Below are 22,824 nucleotides of genomic sequence, written 5' to 3'. Positions count from 1 at the left end.
GGATTCTGAGTGTAGATCTGGAGTCAGGAAGGAATTTATTTCCCTAAGTGTCTCTCTCCATCCACAGGATTGCACCATAGTGAAGAAGACATCGGAGGAGACTCCCATCATCCATGAGTCAGGAAGGTGGAGCAGGACCCCCATCACAGAGCCTCCCCCCCTGATGCACGAGCAGAAGATCCTAGAACTCACCCACAAGATGATGGAGCTGCTGACTGGAGAGGTGACACTGCTGGGAATGCTTGGAAATTCTCCAGTAACAGCACTGGAGGGGTCTGGGTGATGACGATGTCATTGTGTTGTCAGGTTCCTGTAAGGTGTCAGGATGTGGCGGTGTATTTCTCCATGGAGGAGTGGGAGTACATAGAAGGACACCAGGATCTGTACAAGGAGGCCATGATGGAGGCTCCCCGGCCTCTGACATCTCCAGGTAAGAAGAGACGAGGTGAAAAGAGGCCGTGTTAGAGCCTCAGTCCGGTCATGTGCAGTGTGTACACGCGTGTAATGACATGTAATGTAGGAACTGGGTAAGAGGAGATCTTCCTGATTATAGAGGTCTAAGGGTCACATAGATTCAAATATCATCTGATCATCACATAAACACTCATTGACATAAAAATACAGCATCCAGAAATGTCGGATTGCTATAAACTCGTCCCACAGTTCTGTGTCAGGCAGATATGTAAATGATCACAGGTGTGGTCTGACACTGGGTCTTGCCACAAGACATACAAGTGCTTCCCGCACTGTCCTGTAAAAAGAACTTGCAGGGGCTACTTTTTGGTAGTGTACATGCCTCTACAATGCTCTCAAAGACAATTTGCCCAGTTGACAGACTTGGGAGGGGAACCATCATTGGAGGAAGGTGGATGGTTGTTTTGCCATCTAGGCCGTTCTGACCCCGCTGTTAGGAAGTGTTGAGAGCAGTAGTTTCCGGAGGGCGCACACATAACGACCAGGCTCCGGTCGGCCCAGACAGACAACTATAGAGAGGATCGTTTGATCTACCAACAAGCTTGAGCAGCTCCCACAGTTTAGTTGTCCACCATCCAGACACAGGTGGCCTCTTCATTACACCCTCTGTCTCTACCCGGACCATTTCTAGATATTTAGCAGTAGGAAATTTGGTGTCACTGCGTCCATTACATGTCCTACCATTGACAGCCAGTCACCGTCACCTTCATCTTCAGTGGTGTCGTGAACAAGAAACCTGGACTGCTACGGACTGGACCTCTCCTTTAGTGATTAATCCAGGTTCTGTTTGGGATCTGAGGACGGTTGGGTTGCAGTTCAGAGGCCTCATGGTGAGCACTTCAGTCCTGCTTTTACTGTGGAGCGACACACTGCCCCCACTGCGGTCTGATCATCGGGGAAGCCTTCACATATGACAGTCGTGACCCATAGTAGTGATACAAGGACACTAACAGCTTAGTGATATGTGCAGGAAATCCTGCGGCCACATGGGCTCCTCTCATGGCAGGGCTGACAACTGGCATTTTTTAGCAGGATAATGCTCGGGATACGGAACCTGAATTCCTCTGTGCCCAACTGTATCTCATCTTGTATCCAGGCTAGAGGCCGTATCTCATCTTGTATCCAGGCTAGAGGCCGTATCTCATCTTGTATCCAGCCTAGAGGCCGTATCTCATCTTGTATCCAGGCCAGAGGCAGTGTCTTATCTTGTATCCAGGCTAGAGGCCGTATCTCATCTTGTATCCAGGCTAGAGGCCGTATCTCATCTTGTATCCAGGCCAGAGGCCGTATCTCATCTTGTATCCAGGCCAGAGGCCGTATCTCATCTTGTATCCAGGCCAGAGGCCGTATCTCATCTTGTATCCAGGCCAGAGGCCGTATCTCATCTTGTATCCAGGCCAGAGGCCGTATCTCATCTTGTATCCAGGCCAGAGGCCGTATCTCATCTTGTATCCAGGCCAGAGGCCGTATCTCATCTTGTATCCAGGCCAGAGGCCGTATCTCATCTTGTATCCAGGCCAGAGGCCGTATCTCATCTTGTATCCAGGCCAGAGGCCGTATCTCATCTTGTATCCAGGCCAGAGGCCGTATCTCATCTTGTATCCAGGCCAGAGGCCGTATCTCATCTTGTGTCCAGGCCAGAGGCCGTATCTCATCTTGTGTCCAGGCCAGAGGCCGTATCTCATCTTGTGTCCAGGCCAGAGGCCGTATCTCATCTTGTGTCCAGGCCAGAGGCCGTATCTCATCTTGTATCCAGGCCAGAGGCCGTATCTCATCTTGTGTCCAGGCTAGAGGCTGTATCTCATCTTGTATCCAGGGAAGAGGCGCCACCCAGGGTCCTAGAGCCTCATTTCTATTTATCCTTTTTCCTCTAATATTTGAATCCCTTACATTTCTCATCGTTACAGTCACACATAGAAAGCTTCTTCCCAACATCTCCTTCTCAGAGTGGATTTTTTGGGTAATAAGTGTATATAATATAGTCACTGTGTTATCTCCTGTAGATACCGACTCCAGGAGGAGAAATCCCCCCGAGAGATGTCCCCGTCCTCTGTATTCCCAGGACTGTCCAGAGGAGAAGCTCCCAGAGAACCATCAGGTAAATGGAGCTGAGCCCTATACACATCTATATAGGGGGGTCCTGCAGTCATAGAGGGGTCATAGATTGTGGGGGTCTCTTATGTGGATCTGTTAGATTTCCCACCTGTCTGCTGTATTGTCCTGAATTGTTACAGATGACAAATCAGGGGGAAGATCTGACTGATATTAAAGGGGAGGATGAAGAAGAGCGGATGATGGGCGATCCCCCGTGTAAGAGTGAGGTGGAGGAGGACATTCCAGTCCATGTGACCACAGGTATGGAATCGTGAATGGAGGAAGGGAATTGGGAGTGATGTGTGTTATCCTCAGCTTGGTCTTATCAGATGCCGGGTATTACGTAGGACATTACTTTCACTCTATAATCCCGTTCTGGCACAAAGAAGGTTCAACTGTTTAAAAATAAAATTATAAACTTAAAACCTGAAACAATGAGAAGTTTATGTGCAGCGACTGGGCCGCAGGGGCAATATGTGAGTTACAGTGGGCCGATGGGGGTAGTAGTAGTTTTGCTACAGTTCTGCGGAGCTCCCTGGGCCTGCGTGCAGTGAATGAGCACACTCTGTTGTCCAGGGACTCATGCCAGATGGTGGTTGATGAGCCCTCGGAGGAGGCAGGGTCCCTGGTGTTTGTGACGCCAGCACCGTAAGGTGCAAATAGGTGATAGGTTTGCACAATAAGGAGATCAGTTCACTTAACAAATTCCGAGTACTTTACTGAAGCTGATCCAAAGGTCATCAATGTGCGCAAAATTCATTTACAAGTCTTCTTCTACAATGGTTCAGGTTAGCTCCTAAAAGTTGCATAAGGAGTAGTTTTCCTCTATAACAATCAATCTTCCTCCCTGGTTTCTTCAGGCAGGAGGGATGTACTATCTCTGCTGTACTGTATAGTCATATGATTTGGTATCCTCTCTGGGAATATTCTCTCCTGACAGGTGTCCTTCTGTTATGGTGGGCGGCTGGTAGCTTAGAATCTCTCCACCAAATGCAAAGGAGACTAGAGCCTGATAAACGACAATTACCTTCCTTCCAATATTCTCACTCCCTCTCTAGGTTGCCTGGATCTTCTGTAATGTTTCCCTTCTATGGTCTGGTACATGGAACTAACTCTGGAGTTTAGATAACTCTCCAAAATGGCTGCTGAGGTGCAGCTTTTCCTCAGGCATCACACTCTCTTTCTTCTTCTTAGAGCAGGACGGAGCCAGCCCTGGGAGGTTTGTTAGAACTTTCCCCTCCCTGTGCAACTTTATGGGAACTCAGACACAAGCACATTTTCATGAAACACAATCACGATATTAAGCAGTGTGTTTCAGGACACTGCACCCCCCCTACTTTAATATAAGCCGTCCTCGGCGCACTCTTGCCACGACAATACATCACCTGAAAAATATAAAAAGAGCATGCGTGCATATACACAGTACCATTACCCCATTCTTGTGTTTTTTCTTATTTGTGTGCAAGAGAATTGGGTTTGGCATATACATAAGGAGCATCATAATATAGCATGACAAGGGAAGTAGTTTCTTTTGTAACTGGGGATCTGGGGGCGCTGACCTGGCACAGTGGACTGTAAAGACCAGGACAGTCCATAATGTAAACAAAAAGGAAAATTCTCAGGAGGCTCACAGGGCATGAGTCCGTTCTCTGGGCACGGAGCATGATGGTTGCAGAACATCACGGAGGGCTTTAGTGCATCAAAGTCCATCTCCGGGCACATGACTTGAACGTTGGAAAACAAGGGCAAAGGAGTCTTTAGAGAGTCCTTAGAGCAAGGCAAATAATCAAGGCATTGAATCTCTTATCCTGGCTCTGTAGCTCCAAATGATAAGGGAATGCAATAACAGTTAATCCTGGTATCGGGCAGGTGTTTTTCCCTTGGTAGTCCGGTCAGATCTCCGAAGTGGCTGTGACTCTACAGGTCTTGGTTCTACAGGTCTTGGTTCATCTTGAACTATTGAGGATCCTTCACTAGGTAGTACTTCTGAGTGAAGCGGGGCTGTATTAGTCTTTGCGGGAACAAGTAAGTTAAGCCATGGTGTAAGGAACCACTGTAGAGGATCGGAGTCTAATAATAGTTTTCCAATAGACGGAGTTGGTTGCACCGGATCAGGTGACTTTTCGGACAATTGTTCTGTGGATGGAGCTTCTTTTTGGATAATTTATTTTTAAACACAACTTGAGGCGGTTGCGATGCACTATTTGTGGTGCTTTGTTCTCTTTGGTGATTTCATAGATAACAGTCTCAGGATTAGGAATCGCTATGATGATGTAGGGTTCTCTTTCCCATTTACTATCCAGCTTACTAGTACAATGATTACTTCTTAGCCACACATGGTTACCAATTTTGAAGGGTTCTGCTTTTGCAGGCTGATCATAGTCTTTCTGTTACTTTTGGCGTACAGTCACCTTGCGGATTTGGACTTACGCTTGGGCATCAGCAAGGCGTTTTTGGATGTTCACACACCCAATCTGTTTGTGGTAAAGGAGTGATGTAATCTGGAACTTGTACATCCAAGGTGAGATCTGTGGGTAATCTGCCTTGACGGCCAAACATAAGGTAATATGGGGTGTATCCAGTAGAACAATGGATGGTGTTGTTGTAAAGATACATCAGTTGAGGTAGTAGATTTGGCCAATCAGTTCTTTTAGCAGGTGGTACAGCTCTCAATATTTCGATCAAGGTTTGGTTCTTTTTCTCACAAAGTCAATTACCTTGAGGATGGTAAGCTGTTATTCTCATCTTCTGACAATTGTGAAGTGAACACAGTTCATGGAAGATCTGGGATTCAAAGGCAGATCCTTGATATGTGAAAATCTTTTTAGGGCATCCATAGGGCAACAGGAAATTCTTCCAGAAAACGTTTGCAGTGGTTTTGGTTGTTAAGTCTTTAACAGGTACAGCTACTACAAACTTGGTGTAGTGATCAATTATTGTCATGGTGTAGGTATAGCCTGAGCGACTTGGTTCTAGCTTCACCTGATCAATGGCCACTATTTCTAGAGGTGTTTTGCTTACGATGGGATGCAATGGTGCTCTTTGGTCATGTCTCTCATTTCTTCCAATGGCACAAGTAGAACATTCTCAACACCAATTTTCAATATCTTCTCTCATTCCAACCCAATAAAATCTTTGGCGGATGGTAGCTTCTGTTTTTTGTACACCGAAGTGTCCTACATAGTAACCTGGTATATAAGGCCAAAAAAAAAGCATTTGTCTATCCAGTTCGGCCTGTTATCCTGGAAGTTGATTCAGAGGAAGGCAAAAAAAAAAAAACTGTGAGGTAGAAGCCAATTTTCCTCACTTAAGGGAAAAATAATTCCTTCCCGACTCCAATCAGGCATCAGAATAACTCCTTGGATCAACGACCCCTCTCTAGTAGCTATAGCCTGTAATATTATTACGCTCCAGAAATACATCCAGGCCCCTCTTGAACTGACTTATCATGCTACATTTCGAGGACAATTCTGGCATCTCAGCGGGGTACTAATTTGCAGTCGATCATTGGTGATGGAATCTAGGGTTCTTGTTAACATTAGTCCTTTTTGCATGAAGAGTTGCTTTCTGTGCCTCCATAGCTTGAGTAGCTCTGGATCTGCATTTTTTTCTGTGAATTCTTTCTGGTGTTCTTCCACTAACAAATAAATCTTGTAGCTCACCTAATACTCTACTCTCGGCTTGCAATTTGATCCACCTTTCTTTCTCAACTTGTGCTTCTGGATTTCTCTGCTTTTGGAAGTTGATGAATTCTTTACCTTTGTCTTTGATGGTCATAACATCTTGTTGGGCAAATTGTTTTCTAGAAAGATGGCATCTCTACTTCTTCTCATATATCTTCCTGTTCAGTAGGGTCTTTTCTTGTAGGCAGACGGGATAAGGCATCTGCGTTTTCATTTGACTTGCCTGTTCTGTACTTGATCACGAAGTTGTAGTTGGCAGGACGTGAGGACCATCTTTGTTCTAAAGCTCCTAACTTGGCTGTGTTAAGGTGCACAAGTGGGTTGTTATCAGTATAGGCCACAAATGGTGTTGCTGCGAGATAGTCTTTAAATTTCTCAGTGACAGCCCACACGAGTGCGAGGAATTCCAGCTTGAAGGAACTGTAGTTCTGGTCATTTCTCTAGTCACCTTTAAGATATCTGCTGGCATAAGCAATAACTCTCTCTTTAACTTCTTGCAGTTGAGACAGTACAGCTCCCAGGCCTTTCTTACTGGCATCAGTGTAGAGATGGAACGGATGTTGGTAATCTGGATATCCCAAAACAGGTGGTTCAGTCAACTACTTCTTCAGGAGTTGGAAAGCGATTTATTTGTCTTCATTCTATTTGATCGGTATCTGGGCTTTCTGGTACTTCTTGGGATGTCCTCTCGGGAGTTCTTGTATAGGTTTGACAATCTGGGTGAAGTGAGGGATGAAACGTCTGTAGTATCCTCCAAAACTAAGAAAACTTCTCACCTCTTTCACTGTGGTAGGTGTAGGCCAATTCCGGACTGCGACTATCTTCTCTTGATCTGGCTTGACACCTTCAGAACTAATAACATGTCCCAGGTACTTGACTTCTGGTTTCAGTAGTTAGCATTCTTTTAATGTTTGATCTTGAGTCTGTGCTTAATGAGGACTTGAAAAACTTCAGCAATATGTTTTAAGTGGTCTTTATAGGATTTAGAGTAGATGATTACATCATCCAAGTATAACAAGACAGTTTCAAAGTTCTTGTTGCCTAAACAGCGTTCCATTAGTCTTTGGAAAGTACCAGGTGCATTGCAAAGTCCAAAGGGCATATAGTTAAATTCAAATAGGCCCATAGGGCTAGTAATTGCTGTTTTTTCACAATCTTCAGAAGCCATGGGTACCTACCAGTACCCACTAGTTAAATCCAGAGTTGAAAAGTAAGCTGAAGATCCTAATGCTGTCAAGGATGCCTCGATTCTTGGTAAAGGGTAGGCATCCTTGTGGGTTATGCTGTTAATTTTCCTGTAGTCCACGCAGACTTTGACTTTTGAATTCTTCATCTCCTGAATCGTCTTTTTCACAGATTGGTACATAGTTGGGGCTAGAGGCCGGTACCTTTCTTTGATTGGAGGGTGTGCTTGATTACACTGACCTCTCCATAATCTGAAGGTTGTTTAGAAGGCTTGATGATGTTCTTTCACAACTTTTAAGTCTCCTTCAATTTGTTCCTCAGGTGTAGAAGTATCTCCCACATTGAGTTCTTTCCACCATAATGTATTTGGAGTATGATCTTGGCACTTTACCTTGGGAAACAGTCACTAGGCTTCTTGCAGCTCAGACCAGAGGATGGTTTCCAGGTTGATTAGTTCTACCAGAGCTTGGTAGGCCTTGGATTCCGAGAGCAGCTCGGCACCATAGGAGTGTTTCAGTATTGGGTTTCAGGATCACTGTTTAGTTAACTTTGTTGTGAGCTCTCCTTTCTCATTAGCAAATTTCTGTTGTGCACTTAATACACGGATGGTCTGTTGTATCACCTTTTTGGAGGCAGGTGAAGCGGTAGGCATGGACTTTTGTAAGGCTTCAAGCATTTCAGTATAACAGTTCCTAAGGACGTTCATTGCTAGGACTACTGGAGGGTTGTTATCTTCCCTGATTTGCACAACAATGATACCTTAGGATAGTGTGGTTCGTCCCAATTGAACAGTCGGCTCCCAGTACCCATGCACTGGCACAGGTTTGCCGTTGCTGGCTATAATGCTCAGCCAGGATTCTGGTGGCTGTGTCAGCTGGTCATGGTCCCAGTATTTCTCAAATGCAGTCTGTTGGATAGTTGTGACTTGAGATCCGGTATCCAATAAGGCAACAAAGGGAACCCCATTGATTCAAAGAACCACTTCATCCGACCTCAGATCAGACCCCCAATCCTCAACAGATCAGACCCCCCCCCATTCTTCTTTAGGCCTCAGATCAGACCCCATCAGACCACATACCAGATCCTCATTCCTTATTAGACCTCAGATCAGATCCCCATCGGACATAAAATAAATAAATTAACTTACCTTTCCAGCTCCAGATGGTGCTGCCACTCTGCAGATTCAGTGGCTTGTCCTGTGCTCGCCGCTCCCTGGTCTTCTCTGAGTCCCTCACTGCACTGTGACCTGACATCGCACAGCGTTAGTTCATAGTGTGTGCACTACGTCTTTACGCTGTACGCAGTCAGGACTGTACAGCGTGGCGTCTGGAGAAGACCAGGGAGCGGTGAGAACAGCAAGCACCAGGAGCTCCACACTCGCTGCTCCCCGGTCCTGCTGTGCTCTAGTGAGTGCTGTCATAATGTTTTTTCTACTCCTTTCTGGATTGTTGTCCTCGTTTTGTTTCCTGCACGAGCCCTTGTGTACGGATTAGCTCTAATTCACATTCCCTTTGGACCAGATCAGATTCACATGGTCCATTGATATATTTGATTTGCCCATCCATTTCATCTGTCTAGCATGTCTCCCTCCCCTTTATATGATGCTTGGTGTCCTCCATCCTGTAACTGTAAACCAGACAAGTCACTCACCACATCACGCAGGCGCTCTGCCCTATGTACGCACATTACTCCAGGTAGGTCAGTGTCCTGGCTACTAGCGACGCTCTACATACCTCCTGCCTCTCTGACTGCACGTGCGCTCAGTCAATAGTCCTCACAGGGGAATAGTCCTGAGCCTCTCAGCCTCACCGCTTTGGTTTCTCCAGCCGGCGCTGCATCTTTTTACTCATGACTTATAATTCAGCCTTGCATGTGTTTCCTAACCGGCAGAGCTTTGTATCCATTGGGGCAGATGTACTCGGAAAGAATTCACCAACGTCTAATATTTTGGACTCATTTGTTTGATTTGGTTCTCAGTGGCGTGCGTAGGGTGTTTGGCACACGGGGCGGGTCCTTTCTCTGGGACCCCCTTCCCCACAATACTTTTAAAAAAAATTGTACCCCCTCACAGTAGTATTGCCCTCATTGTACAACCTTCACAGTAGTTTTGTACAGATGTGTGCCCTCTCACAGTAGTTATGCCCACATTGTGCCCCCCTCACAGTAGTTATGCCCTTTCTGTGCCTCTTTCACAGTTGTAATGCCCTCTTTGTGGCCCCCTCACAGTAATAATCCCCATTGTGCCCCCTTCTTAGTAATAATCCCCATTGTGCCCCCTTTATAGTAGAAATCCCTATTTTGCCCCCTTCACAGTAATAATGCCCATTGTGTCCCCTTCATAGTAATAATACCAAATTGTTCCCCCTTCACAGTAATAATGCCCATTGTACCCCCTTTACAGTAATAATGCTCACTGTGCCCCTTCACAGTAATAATGCCCATTGTGCCCCCTTAATAGTAGTAATCCCCTCTGTGCACCCTCCATAGTAGAAATCCTCATTGTGCCCCCTTCACAGTAATAATGCCCATTGTGCCCCCTTAATAGTAGTAATGCCCTCTGTGCACCCTTCACAGTAATAATGCCCATTGTGCCCCCTTCATTGTAGTAATGTCCTCTGGCTCTGTGCCCCTCCATAGTAGAAATGCCCATTGTGCCCCCTCCATAGTAGAAATGCCCATTGTGCTGCCTTCACATTAGTAATGCCCTTTGTGTCCCCTCCATAGTAATAAAGCCCTCTGTGCCCCCTCTGTAACTACTCACCTTGTCCCGTTCCTGAAGCTCACATACTTCTCTTCCCTGCAGGCACAGATCGCTCTGCAGCGCTTTGCATTTCTGGGCTCCAGGCTGAATGGGGGAGCGCCCCCCACCCCCTTAGTACGCCACTGTTGGTTCTATATTGTTAGGACATGTGTGAAAATCTGATGCGGTTTTAGGTAAAATTTATGCAGAAATATAGACGAGTCTAAAGGATTCCCACATTTTCCGGCACCTCTGTAGTTGTGTTCCCAACGATGTCAAGAAACATTAAACTTCTTTTGACAAACTTGTATCTTATTGAAAGGAACTTAATTCTGAGATGAGAATAATGTTGTGTACAAGTCTCATGGGCTTGGGAATCTTGGGAGGTCTATGTTCATGTTGGGGTCTGCTGACGGGGGTCACTATTTGTATAGGTTGGGGGCATGTCCTATATAAATAGGCGGGCGTACAGAGAAAACATTGCTTATTGCGCTAGGAGCATCACTTTTTGTTTTGTACTCTGGACAGGAAGCCATGATGCAGCGCCGAATCCATTATAATGGAGGGCCCTCTCGTGGCGTAAACAGAGGCTGTGATGGTTGTGTAAACAGAGGCTGTGATGGCGAAAAACCGGGTCTCTGATGGCGGCATAAACTGAGCCTCTGATGGCGGCGTAAACTGAGCCTCTGATGGCGGTGTAAACAGAGCCTGTGATGGTGGTGTAAACAGAGCCTGTGATGATGGCGGTGTAAACAGAGCCTGTGATGATGGCGGTGTAAACAGGGCCTCTGATGGTGGCGGTGTAAACAGGGCCTCTGATGGTGGTATAAACAGAGGCTGTGATGGCAAAAAACCGGGTCTCTGATGGCGGCGTAAACTGAGCCTCTGATGGCGGTGTAAACAGAGCCTCTGATGGCGGTGTAAACAGAGCCTCTGATGGCGGTGTAAACAGAGCCTCTGATGGCGGTGTAAACAGAGCCTCTGATGGCGGTGTAAACAGAGCCTGTGATGATGACGGTGTAAACAGAGCCTCTGATGGCGGTGTAAACAGAGCCTGTGATGGTGGTGTAAACAGACCCTGTGATGATGGCGGTGTAAACAGGGCCTCTGATGGTGGCGGTGTAAACAGAGCCTCTAATGGCGGTATAAACAGAGCCTCTGATGATGACGGTGTAAACAGGGCCTCTGATGGCGGTGTAAACAGGGCCTCTGATGGCGGTGTAAACAGGGCCTCTGATGGCGGTGTAAACTGAGCCTCTGATGGCGGTGTAAACAGAGCCTGTGATGATGACGGTGTAAACAGAGCCTCTGATGGCGGTGTAAACAGAGCCTGTGATGGTGGTGTAAACAGACCCTGTGATGATGGCGGTGTAAACAGGGCCTCTGATGGTGGCGGTGTAAACAGAGCCTCTAATGGCGGTATAAACAGAGCCTCTGATGATGACGGTGTAAACAGGGCCTCTGATGGCGGTGTAAACAGGGCCTCTGATGGCGGTGTAAACAGGGCCTCTGATGGCGGTGTAAACAGAGCCTCTGATGGCGGTGTAAACAGAGCCTGTGATGATGACGGTGTAAACAGAGCCTCTGATGGCGGTGTAAACAGAGCCTGTGATGGTGGTGTAAACAGACCCTGTGATGATGACGGTGTAAACAGGGCCTCTGATGGCGGTGTAAACAGGGCCTCTGATGGCGGTGTAAACTGAGTCTCTGATGGCGGTGTAAACAGGGCTTCTGATGGCAGTGTAAACAGGGCTTCTGATTGCGGTGTACACAGGGCTTCTCATGGCGGTGTAAACAGGGCCTCTGATGGCGGTGTAAACAGGGCCTCTGATGGCGGTGTAAACAGAGCCTTATTTTTGTTTACCTTTGTAAATGAATAACTGATCACTAGGGAATATTTTGCTTTAAAATGTTTTTTATTCTGAACCTGCGCACTGTGCTCAGCCTTACAAGTAGTGTAAAACATAAAATGCCGTTCTATGATACATTTCCCCCTACAGTGGATATATAAAGTCTACACGCCCCTGTTAGAATGTCAGGTTTCTGTGCTGTAAAATAATGAGACAAAGATAAATCATTTCAGAACTTTTTCCACCTTTAATGTGACCTATAAACTGTACAACTCAATTGAAAAACTAACTGAAATCGTTTAGGTAAAGGGAAGAAAAAATCTAAAAATAAAATAATGTGGTTGCATAAGTGTGCACGCCCTTAAACTAATACTTTGTTGAAGCACCTGTTGATGTTATTACAGCGCTCAGTCTTTTGGGGATGAGTCTATCAGCATGGCACATTTTGACTCTTCTTTGCAAAAACACTCTGTCAGATTGCGAGGGCATCTCCTGGGCACAGCCCTCTTCAGATCACCCCACAGATTGCGAGGGGCATCTCCTGGGCACAGCCCTCTTCAGATCACCCCACAGATTGCGAGGGCGTCTCCTGGGCACAGCCCTCTTCAGATCACCCCACAGATTGCGAGGGCGTCTCCCGGGCACAGCCCTCTTCAGATCACCCCACAGATTGCGAGGGCATCTCCTGGGCATGGCCCTCTTCATATCACCCCACAGATTGCGAGGGCATCTCTCGGGCACAGCCCTCTTCAGATCACCCCACAGATTGCCGACTGCACAGCCACCCTCACATCAACCAATTTGTCCTCAGGTAACCTACACTCCATCCGAACCGTATCCAGCACTATGCCTAAAAAACACAACTCTGTAGTGGGGCCAACCGTCTTTTCTGCCGACAACGGCACCCCGAACTCCCTAAACACTGACTGCAACGAGGCCAACAGCAACCCACACACCCTGGAACCCGCCAGCCCCAAACAAAGGAAGTCATCCAAATAATGAATGAGCGACTGACACCCCGCCACATCCTTCACCACCCATTCCAAGAAGGAGCTAAACTTCTCAAAATAAGAGCAAGAGATCGAACACCCCATCGGCAAACACCCGTCCACAAAATACCCCCCCTCCCAAAAACATCCCAACAAGCGCAAACTATCCGGATGAACCAGCAATAAGCGAAACGCGGCCTCAATGTCTGCCTTTGCCAACAGCGCACCCGGCCCCAACTTCCTAACCCAACTAACCGCCGTATCAAACGAGGTGTAAACAACCGAACACAATTCCGGATCAATCCCATCATTCACCGACGACCCCTTTGGGAAAGATAAATGGTGAATCAGCCGAAAAGCATTTGGCTCCTTCTTCGGAACCACCCCCAACGGAGAAACCACCACGTTTCCCAAAGGTAACTCCACAAACGGCCTGTACATTCTCCCCAAACTCACCTCCTTAGCTAGCTTCTGAGACACCACTTCCGGGTGCATCAAAGCCGACCTAAAATTCTTACCTCTTCCACCACCCCCCGCATCCTCATGACAAGACTGAATCACAAACCCCTCCTCAAACCCCCTCCGCAACAGCTCCGCCCCCACCCTATCCGGGTACCTACTTAAACACGGCCCTATCGCGTCCACCCTGACCGGAGTCCGCCCCTTTTCTAACCGACTCCCCCCCCCCCTCGGCCTAAGCCCCCGGAAACACCGGCTGGCCCCGTGACTCCCCCCGCACCCCGAACACTCGTGCTTAAACTTACATTTCTGACCGAAGTTGCAACTCCCCTCATTGAACAAAAAGCACAAGCCCTTTGCCGAGGCAGCGGCAAAACTCGACTGCCCGCTCCCCCCCCCCCCCTGCTCCGCACGAAAAGGCTGTCCCTGTCTACCAGCCCCCATCACCCTCATTCACAGCCCTATGTCTTTATGGTCCCACCGCATACCACAGCGGACCGCTTTCCTCTGACGAAACTGTTCGTCATACCGCAACCACCCGTATCCTCCATAAACACGATAAGCCTCCCCTATCCCATCCATGTAACAAAACAGAGGCGAACAACTATCTTGCGCCTTCTCCCCGATCACACTTGCCAAAATAGCAAACGCCTGAAGCCAATTGCTAAACGTACGGGGTATCAGCCTATACCGTCTCTTCTCTTCCTCCTCCTTTTTCCACAAATCCTTCCTAACCACATCCAAATTAAAGCGCTCCAACGGGAGCAGCGAGAAAATATCCACGTATTCCCCTTCCAAATTCGCTCCCTCACTTCCCGCTTTAAATGCGCCCCCAACGGGCCCTCAAAGCACACATACACCTTGCCCTTTGCCGCATCATCAACCCTCGGCCTGTCTTCCTCACCGCCAACCTGAGTCTGCACTGAAACCCCCCACCCCCCCCAAAACCTGCCCAGATCCCCCAGCCACCGCTTCAACCTCGCTTCCCCACCCCAATCCACAAGCTTGCAAAGGCCCTGCCCTGCCTTGCCCTAAACCAGCCAACCCGCACAGTAACCGCCCCAAACCACCAAATAAATCAGCCTGACCACCCCCGCTGGCCCCCAACCCCACACCTTGCAATAATGGAAACAGTGTCCCCAAGGTTGCCTCACCTGGCTGCCCGGGTGCTGTGAACCCCGCAGCCGTTGATCCGGATTCCCGCCGCTCCACTTCCGATCGCACCATCCTGGACCCCGCTTCTGGTAACCGTCCACTGCAGCCCGGCGACCCAGCACTCTCAGGGCTGGCCGCGTCTTTTTCAGCCCCTGCCATCTGCTCACTCGACTCTTCATTAAGACCAGCCGCCGGCTGTCCGTCATCCATAAGGGGCCTGTGCACCCGCTCCGCCTCCCGGTGCACAGCCCCGCAGACCCTCGCTCCACTTGCTCTCCCACATCGAGCAGACCTCCCCCCAGGCCTAGGAGGGGAGCCTGCAGTACCTGGTCCCACATTCCCGCCGTCTGCAGCCGCACGCGATGAAGGGGGCCGCCCCCCTCCCTTCACTGAGTCCTGCCGTGCATGTGGATTCCTCCCGAGCCGTGAGGACTTAGGGAGGGGTTGAGAGTCTCCCCCACTGCACGGAGGGTCCCTAGAGGGGCTCCTAACTCGGCGCTGGACTCTGGGGGTGTCCTCCTCAATCTGGCGCGCCGGCGGCCTAGCCCTCCGCGGCCGTTTTTCCTCTGACGGCGGGCAAACTGCACCTGCCGCCTCCCCCTGTAACAAGCCGGCTACCTGGTCTTCAAGCAAGCCTTGACCACGGACCTCCGCCGCTGGCCGCAGCCTCTCCAGGACTTCCTCGACACCCGACATGGTAAGCTGGGAGCTGGACAGGATGCCGAGATGTCCGCTCTCCTGCTCCTCTTCTCCCGAAATGGCGCCGGTCCGTTGGCTCCGCCCCTCTTGAAGTTCCGCCCCCACCCCGCGCAACTCCGCCCCCTCACTATTCTAACCCTTCCTAGCCACTCCTCGGCCCCGGAGCCCAAAACCCCTCATGCAGGCCTACCTCCAGCGTCCAGCCTTTCTTGATGGCTGGTGTATGCTGACTGCTATCTAACAGGATTGTGGATGTGATTGCTTCATTCTGAACACAGCTACATCCCCAGTTATAATTATTTTATTTTTTTGTTTTCTTCCCTCCACCTAAAAGATTTCAGTTTGTTTTTCAGTTGAGTTGTATAGTTTATAGGTCACATTAAAGGTGGAAAAAGTTCTGAAATTATTTATCTTTATCTTTTTTTACAGCACAGAAACCTGACATTTAACAAGGGTGTGTAGACTTTTTATATCCATCAGTTCTTTGGCCAGAAGGCTGACTCTTTGGTTGTTGAAGTGTTCATTCTCCTAGAGGTGATGCTGGTTTATGTTGTGCCGGGGGGATGTCTGACTTGGAGCTGAATTCAGTTGCCAGATCTGTAGATGCTCCGAGTGCCGTCTTAGGGGATATCCTTTCTTGGGAGTAGGGATGACAGGATGATTTTACAGCCGGGGAAATTTTGTTTTGTGCTCTTTGCTAAGTGGCTCAGTTGTCCTGCTATCTGCTGGTTCTGGTCCTGGAGTTCGTTGGTGCCTGTAGATTTGGTACTTTGCTTAGGATTGGTGAAATACGGATGATTGATCATTGTCGTTGCTTGTTTGATAGTTGAGCAGTGGACAAGAATCTTAGACTTGAGTGAAACATATTAGATTACCTTACTATTCCCTGATTTATTATATTCCGCACCGTAACCCATGCAGAATCCGTCATCCATTGTTTTCAAAGAGAAACCCACCTTTTTGCACATGGTTTCTTTAACCGTGTAGCTGTAGTGGGTGGGTTTGTGGTGACCCTAACTCTACACTGGGTCCCCCAGACACTGTTGAGTGAGGTGTCGCCACATGTCGTTGCTCTCTGGAAGGGATGGTAAGGCGTGATGCACCCCAATACGAAATGGGTCCAGAGAGTCAGGGTCTGCAGTAGGGCTGCACGATATGGGAATTTTGTGCGATTGCAATTAGTGCCCTAAACATCGCGATAACAATATGCGATGCAATATTTTAAGGGAATTGTGCTAGAGGTCTATTTGCTGTGGATGGCACTGTTATGGAGGGGATCTGTGGATGGCACTGTTATGGAGGGGATCTGTGGATGGCACTGTTATGGGGGATCTGTGGATGACACTGTTATGGAGGGGATCTGTGGATGGCACTGTTATGGAGGGGATCTGTGGATGGCACTGTTATGGGGGATCTGTGGATGACACTGTTATGGAGGGGATCTGTGGATGGCACTGTTATGGAGGGGATCTGTGGATGGCACTGTTATGGGGGATCTGTGGATGACACTGTTATGGAGGGGATCTGTGGATGGCACTGTTATGGAGGGGATCTGTGGATGGCACTGTTATGGGGGGGATCTGTGGATGAGAGTGTTATGGAGGGGATCTCCGGATGGCACTGTTATGGGGGATCTCCGGATGGCACTGTTATGGGGGATCTCCGAATGGCACTGTTATGGGGGATCTCCGGATGGCACTGTTATGGGGGATCTCCGGATGGCACTGTTATGGGAGATCTCTGGATGGCACTGTTATGGGAGATCTCTGGATGGCACTGTTATGGAGAGGTTCTGTGGATGGCACTGTTATGGAGGGGCACTGTGGATGGCACTGTTATGGGGGATCTCTGGATGGCACTGTTATGTAGGCTGGAGGCCCACGGTCTGTGGCAGAGTTTACTTGTCTCAGCGTCTTCTTCTAATCACTAATTAGTCTGGCAGAGTCTTCTCTTCCAAGCACTGTTCCCTAACTGCAGCACACTAGAGGATCTGACTGCTCTCCTTATATACCAGTTTTAGCTAGACTAGAACAATTACAAAGTTATCACTGTGCAGTGTCTGTCATAGACTTACATTAGAGCTTTTATGATGACTCAGCAGTTTTTCCAGACAAAAACAAGTTTCCATACATAACAAAATAGCTAAATCAGACATTCAGAAGGTCAGGCTGTCTGGGTTTGGTGGTAAAAATGTCTGTCTTTTTCCCTCCAAAACAGCATGTAAACTCTTTGGCAGCTGTAGATAGGTACCAGCTTCTTATTCAAAGTCCTAACAGTCTCTCAGTATTCATTAAGCCTTTCCAAAGAGTCTCCCAAATACGGTGATAAAGAACAGGATATATATCACAACATATAAAATACAATTTCAAAGTATTGCACAGTGCACGTTAACCCTCTCAAGTGAAATAAAGTAAGAAGTTTATAACTTTACATAGGGGAAATAGAAAAATGTCCGGACGTCAAAGTACCCCTACTCCAGGGCACTACATAGCAAGAAAACAATTACATACTCCTTCTTGACTCAGACTAAATCAAGGCTGAATCATGATATACAAACGGCAGTAACACAGCAGAAGAGTCAACCTTGAATTTCTGCTGCGGATTCTGGGGGACATACAGAGCAGAGGAAACAGGTGTTCCTCACATTCCTGATGGATTCAAACTACAGGGTCGGCCATTTATATGGATACACCTTAATAAAATGGGAATGGTTGGTAATATTAACTTCCTGTTTGTGTCACATTAGTATATGTGAGGGGGGAAACTTTTCAATATGGGTGGTGACCATGACGGCCATTTTGAAGTCAGCGATTTTAAATCCAACTTTTGTTTTTTCAATAGGAAGAGGGTCATGTAACACATCAAACTTATTGGGAATTTCACAAGAAAAACTATGGTGTTCTTGGTTTTAACATAACTTTATTCTTTGATGAGTTATTTACAAGTTTCTGACCACTTATAAAATGTGTTCAATGTGCTGCCCATTGTGTTGGATTGTCAATGCAACCCTCTTCTCCCACTCTTCACACACTGATAGCAACACCGCAGGAGAAATGCTAGCACAGGCTTCCAGTATCCGTAGTTTCAGGTGCTGCACATCTTGTATCTTCACAGCATATGCTGAAACTACGGATACTGGAAGCCTGTGCTAGCATTTCTCCTGCGGTGTTGCTATCAGTGTGTGAAGAGTGGGAGAAGAGGGTTGCATTGACAATCCAACACAATGGGCAGCACATTGAACACATTTTATAAGTGGTCAGAAACTTGTAAATAACTCATGAAATAATAAAGTTACAAACCAACCTTAAAACTAAGCACACCATTGTTTTTCTTGTGAAATTCCCAATAAGTTGGATGTGTCACATGACCCTCTTCCTATTGAAAAAACAAAAGTTGGATTCAAAATGGCCGTCATGGTCACCACCCATATTGAAAAGTTTCCCACCTCACATATACTAATGTGCCACAAACAGGAAGTTAATATCACCAACCACTCCCATTTTATTAAGGTGTATCCATATAAATGGCCCACCCTGTATATCTAAAATTGCATGTGTGGTTCCAGTCTAAGGCCAAATTCACATGACCATATGATGGACGTATTATCCACCCATACTATGCATGTGTCTCTGCCCAACAGTTGGATTAAATGGTTTCTCTGAGTGTTTAATACTGATGACCTGTCCTTAGGATGAGTATACTGATGAAACCATCCTGAGGATAGGTCATCAGTATTAAACACTTAGACAACCCCTTTAACTAATATGAGCTCACAGTATTTTAGAACCCTTTGATGCTGTGAGTTCGAGTCAGTTAAACACAAGGTGTGGCTGGGGCATATGTAAGATAATAAATCCGTACTATTATCATGTGAACCTGGCCTTGTTGGAATGTTATAAATGTATCTATTTTGGTGTTTGAACAATACATCACAAAATCCACTTTTAATCTAAACGTAACATCCCCAATAAGGAGTCTGAGTGAAACATCATGCTATCACTAAATTAAAAAGAAGATCAGGTCATCAGACATTACTCTGATTGCATATCCATTCCTTCTCGTTACAGATCTATCATATAATCAACTGAATCAAGAGGAACCTTCACCTGACCAATCACAGATTGCTACCACAAGTACCAGGCAGAAAGGGGTTAAAAAGTTTCAATGTGGAGAATGTGGGAAACAGTTTAGAAATAGATCAGGTCTTTCTCTACACAGAAGACGTCACACAGGAGAGAGGGGATATTCATGTTCAGAATGTGGGAAATGGTTTGTAAAAAAATCTATTCTTTTCCATCATGAACGAGTTCACACAGGAGAGAAACCCTTTTCATGTTCAGAATGCGGGAAATGCTTTAGAAGCAAATCAGAACTTGTTCAACATCACAGAATTCACACAGGAGTAAAGCCAAATGTTTGTTCAGAATGCGGGAAATGTTTTGCATATATATCAAATCTTGTGCGACATCAGAGAATTCACACAGGAGAGAAGCCGTATTCATGTTCAGAATGTGGGAAAAGTTTTACAAATGCATCAAATCTTGTGCGACATAAGAGCGTTCACACAATAGAGAGGCCGTATTCATGTTCAGAGTGTGGGAAATGTTTTACAAATGCATCAAATCTAGAGCGACATAAGATAGTTCACACAGAAGAGAGGCCGTATTCATGTTTAGAGTGTGGAAAATGTTTTAAAGAAAAATCCAAACTCCAGTATCATGAGAGAGTTCACACAGGAGAGAAGCCATATTCATGTTCAAAATGTGAGAAATGTTTTAAAGAAAAATCCAAACTTCGTTATCATGAGAGAGTTCACACAGGAGAAAAGTCTTATTCATGTTCAGAATGTGGTAAAAATTTTATGAAGAAATCAAGTCTTTTTCTACATGAGAGAATTCACAAAAGAAAGGTGTCATATTCATGTTCCGATTGTGGAAAATGTTTTACAAAGAAATCATGTCTTCTTACACATGAGAGATTGCACACAGGAGAGAAGCCGTATTCATGTTCAGAATGTGGAAAATGTTTTACAAGAAAGTCATATCTTGTTAAACATGAGAGAAGTCACACAGGAGAGAAGCCGTTTCCATGTTCAGTTTGTGGGAAATGTTTTGCAAGTAAATCATATCTTATTATACATGAGGGAATTCACAAAGGAGAGAAGCCATATTCATGTTTAGAATGTGGAAAATGTTTTGCAAGTAAATCCTATCTTATTACACATGAAGGAATTCACAAAGAAGAGAAGCCATATTCATGTTCTGATTGTGGGAAATGTTTTTCAACTAAATCAACGCTTTTAAAACATGAAAGAAATCATACGGGAGAGAAGCCGTATTCCTGTTCAGAATGTGGGAAGTGTTTTAAAACTAAAGCAGATCTTGTTAAACATGATAGAGTTCACACAGGAGAGAAGCCGTATTCATGTTCAGAATGTGGGAAGTATTTTATATCTAAATCCCATCTTGTTAGACATAAGCGTTGTCACACAGGAGAGAAGCCATTTTCATGTTCAGAATGTGGGAAATGTTTTTCAAATAAATCAGATCTTTTAAAACATGATAGAGTTCACACAGGAGAGAAGCCATATTCATGTTCAGAATGTGGGAAATGTTATAGATATAAATACAATCTTGTTCTACATCAGAGAAGTCACACAGGGTAAAACCATTTTGATGATTTGTATAAGAATAACGGTTTACAAGGAAATCAGATTTTGAAAGTCATCACAGAACCATATTCTTGTTTGGAATGGGGGAAATGTTATAAGAGCGCAGGATGACTTTTATCTCATCAGGTTTTTTCACAGACAGTTCACAGGTCTGTTTACTGTCAGAGCAGTGAAGATGAATTGTCCCCATGGACCTTCTTACTGTATGCATACCTCCACCCACACTGCAGGACAATCCAGAATGACATAGTGTAAGGGGAAGGACATTCCAAAAAGACTTTAATGTAACATATGTGGACATATCGATATTTGATGGTGATTGGTGCATTATAGAAAGATAACAGTGATGGAAGAGAAGTAAGCAATAAACTGAATTTGCAGTAATGCTAACCTCTGAGCATGGTGGCTTCAGGGCCCTTTACACGGGCGAGAATCTAAAACATAATAGCTAATGACTGTTCATAGGAATGCTCGTTAGCGATTATCTGGCGGTGTAAATGTACCGGCGATTACCCGATGAACGAGCAAAACGGTTGTTCATCGGGTAATCTGATCGTTTGTGCATACACGAAAAATCGTTTTTTGCTGGCAGCGGATCTTGCTGTATAAAAACAGGTTCTTTGTCATCCTATGTAAGGGATCTTTCCTGATCAGCACTGTTAGGCCTGTATTACACCATCAGATTATATGACAGATTTTCTGACCAATCTTTGGTCAGCTGGCCGTTTACGCACACAGATCTTTTGTTAGACACACTAATTATTGGTCTGATTGAATAATAATTGGTCAGATAATCTGTTGGTGTAATACATTACCTTGCAGCACTGGGTTCCTGGGTTTGAATCTGCATGGTTTATATGTTCTCCATGTGTTTGCGTGGGTTTCCGCTTTCCTCTCACAACCCAGAAACATATTCATCGGTTAAAGGTTTTGGCGACTCGTTATTTTCAGATAGGTGCTGGAAACATACAGTTTACTAATATAATGTCTGTAGAACAACTTCTCCAAAGTCCTTTTTATACTGCTGCCTCTAACTGGCCTCACTGCTTGTACAGTCCTCCCATCCTAAACCTGGCCACACTACCAGATTTTATGACCCTATAATGTATTTTCCTATAGTATACTAACATACCACTTGTAGGTATATTGGTGGACTAAAAGAAGTAGCTGTTATTTATCAGCTAGACTTCATATTATTTCTACTATTACCTCTAACTGCTCTAAATCACTAATAGGTGTTTGATGCCGTTTTTGTGGTTATACTTCCTTTTTTCACTCTTCACATTACCAGACCCACCCATCAATGGTCTCCACACACCACGATGGATGGGCTGGGAATATTGCTCATATGCAGGACATTTCCAGGCCATAATGTGCCGTCCTGTGATGCTGTGTATTACTGACCATCTCCCCTTTCTACAAATGCTTCTTTTATCCACATTTCCATATCGAAACGCGTAACCCCCCGGAGTGCAGCACTGTCCTCGTAACATGAGTCTTAGAAATGCAGATCATAATTCTTTAGCTCTCCTTGATGGTGTTCCATGCAGGGTTTTGGGAGATGAAGTGAGCATGACTGCTCCCGGTCTCAAGCATGTCCTGCGCATCCGTCTACCGGTATAAATAGATGATATGTAAAGACCTAACTAACAAAACCCTCGCCACCAATGTAAGGTACAGCACATAGAAAGCAGTAAGGCTTACACTAGGTGGAAAAGTGCAGGTTCACAGATGGCGTCATCTTTACCGATATCAGACGTATGAAAACATCTAACCATTTCAAGACAAAACTTTGGGGGTGATTTCACCAGATTGTCATTTCCCA

At 46.1% G+C, this 22,824-nt stretch overlaps 1 protein-coding gene across 2 annotated transcripts; it reads left to right on the top strand.

The window, feature by feature from the left end:
- The first annotated feature begins 201 nt into the window (after positions 1-201).
- LOC122933842 (gastrula zinc finger protein XlCGF26.1-like) lies at positions 202-21,174 on the top strand. Of its 2 annotated transcripts, XM_044288914.1 has the most exons (3): positions 202-223; positions 307-430; positions 19,396-21,174. In XM_044288914.1, the coding sequence occupies exons 1-3, from the start codon at positions 203-205 to the stop codon at positions 20,991-20,993; spliced, it is 1,743 nt and encodes a 580-aa protein (XP_044144849.1). In that variant the 5' UTR covers position 202; the 3' UTR covers positions 20,994-21,174. The 2 variants fall into 2 exon arrangements, 1 of the variants encoding a protein (XP_044144849.1); XR_006388559.1 differs by lacking the exons at positions 202-223; positions 19,396-21,174 and adding an exon at positions 2,478-2,533 and having other exon boundaries at positions 302-430.
- Positions 21,175-22,824: the final 1,650 nt, after the last annotated feature.

Source organism: Bufo gargarizans, chromosome 4 (assembly GCF_014858855.1).
Source record: "Bufo gargarizans isolate SCDJY-AF-19 chromosome 4, ASM1485885v1, whole genome shotgun sequence".
In the NCBI taxonomy this organism is placed as follows: Eukaryota; Metazoa; Chordata; class Amphibia; order Anura; family Bufonidae; genus Bufo; species Bufo gargarizans.
Note: the sequence above shows the minus strand (reverse complement) of the source record. Positions and strands in the feature narration are given on the sequence as shown.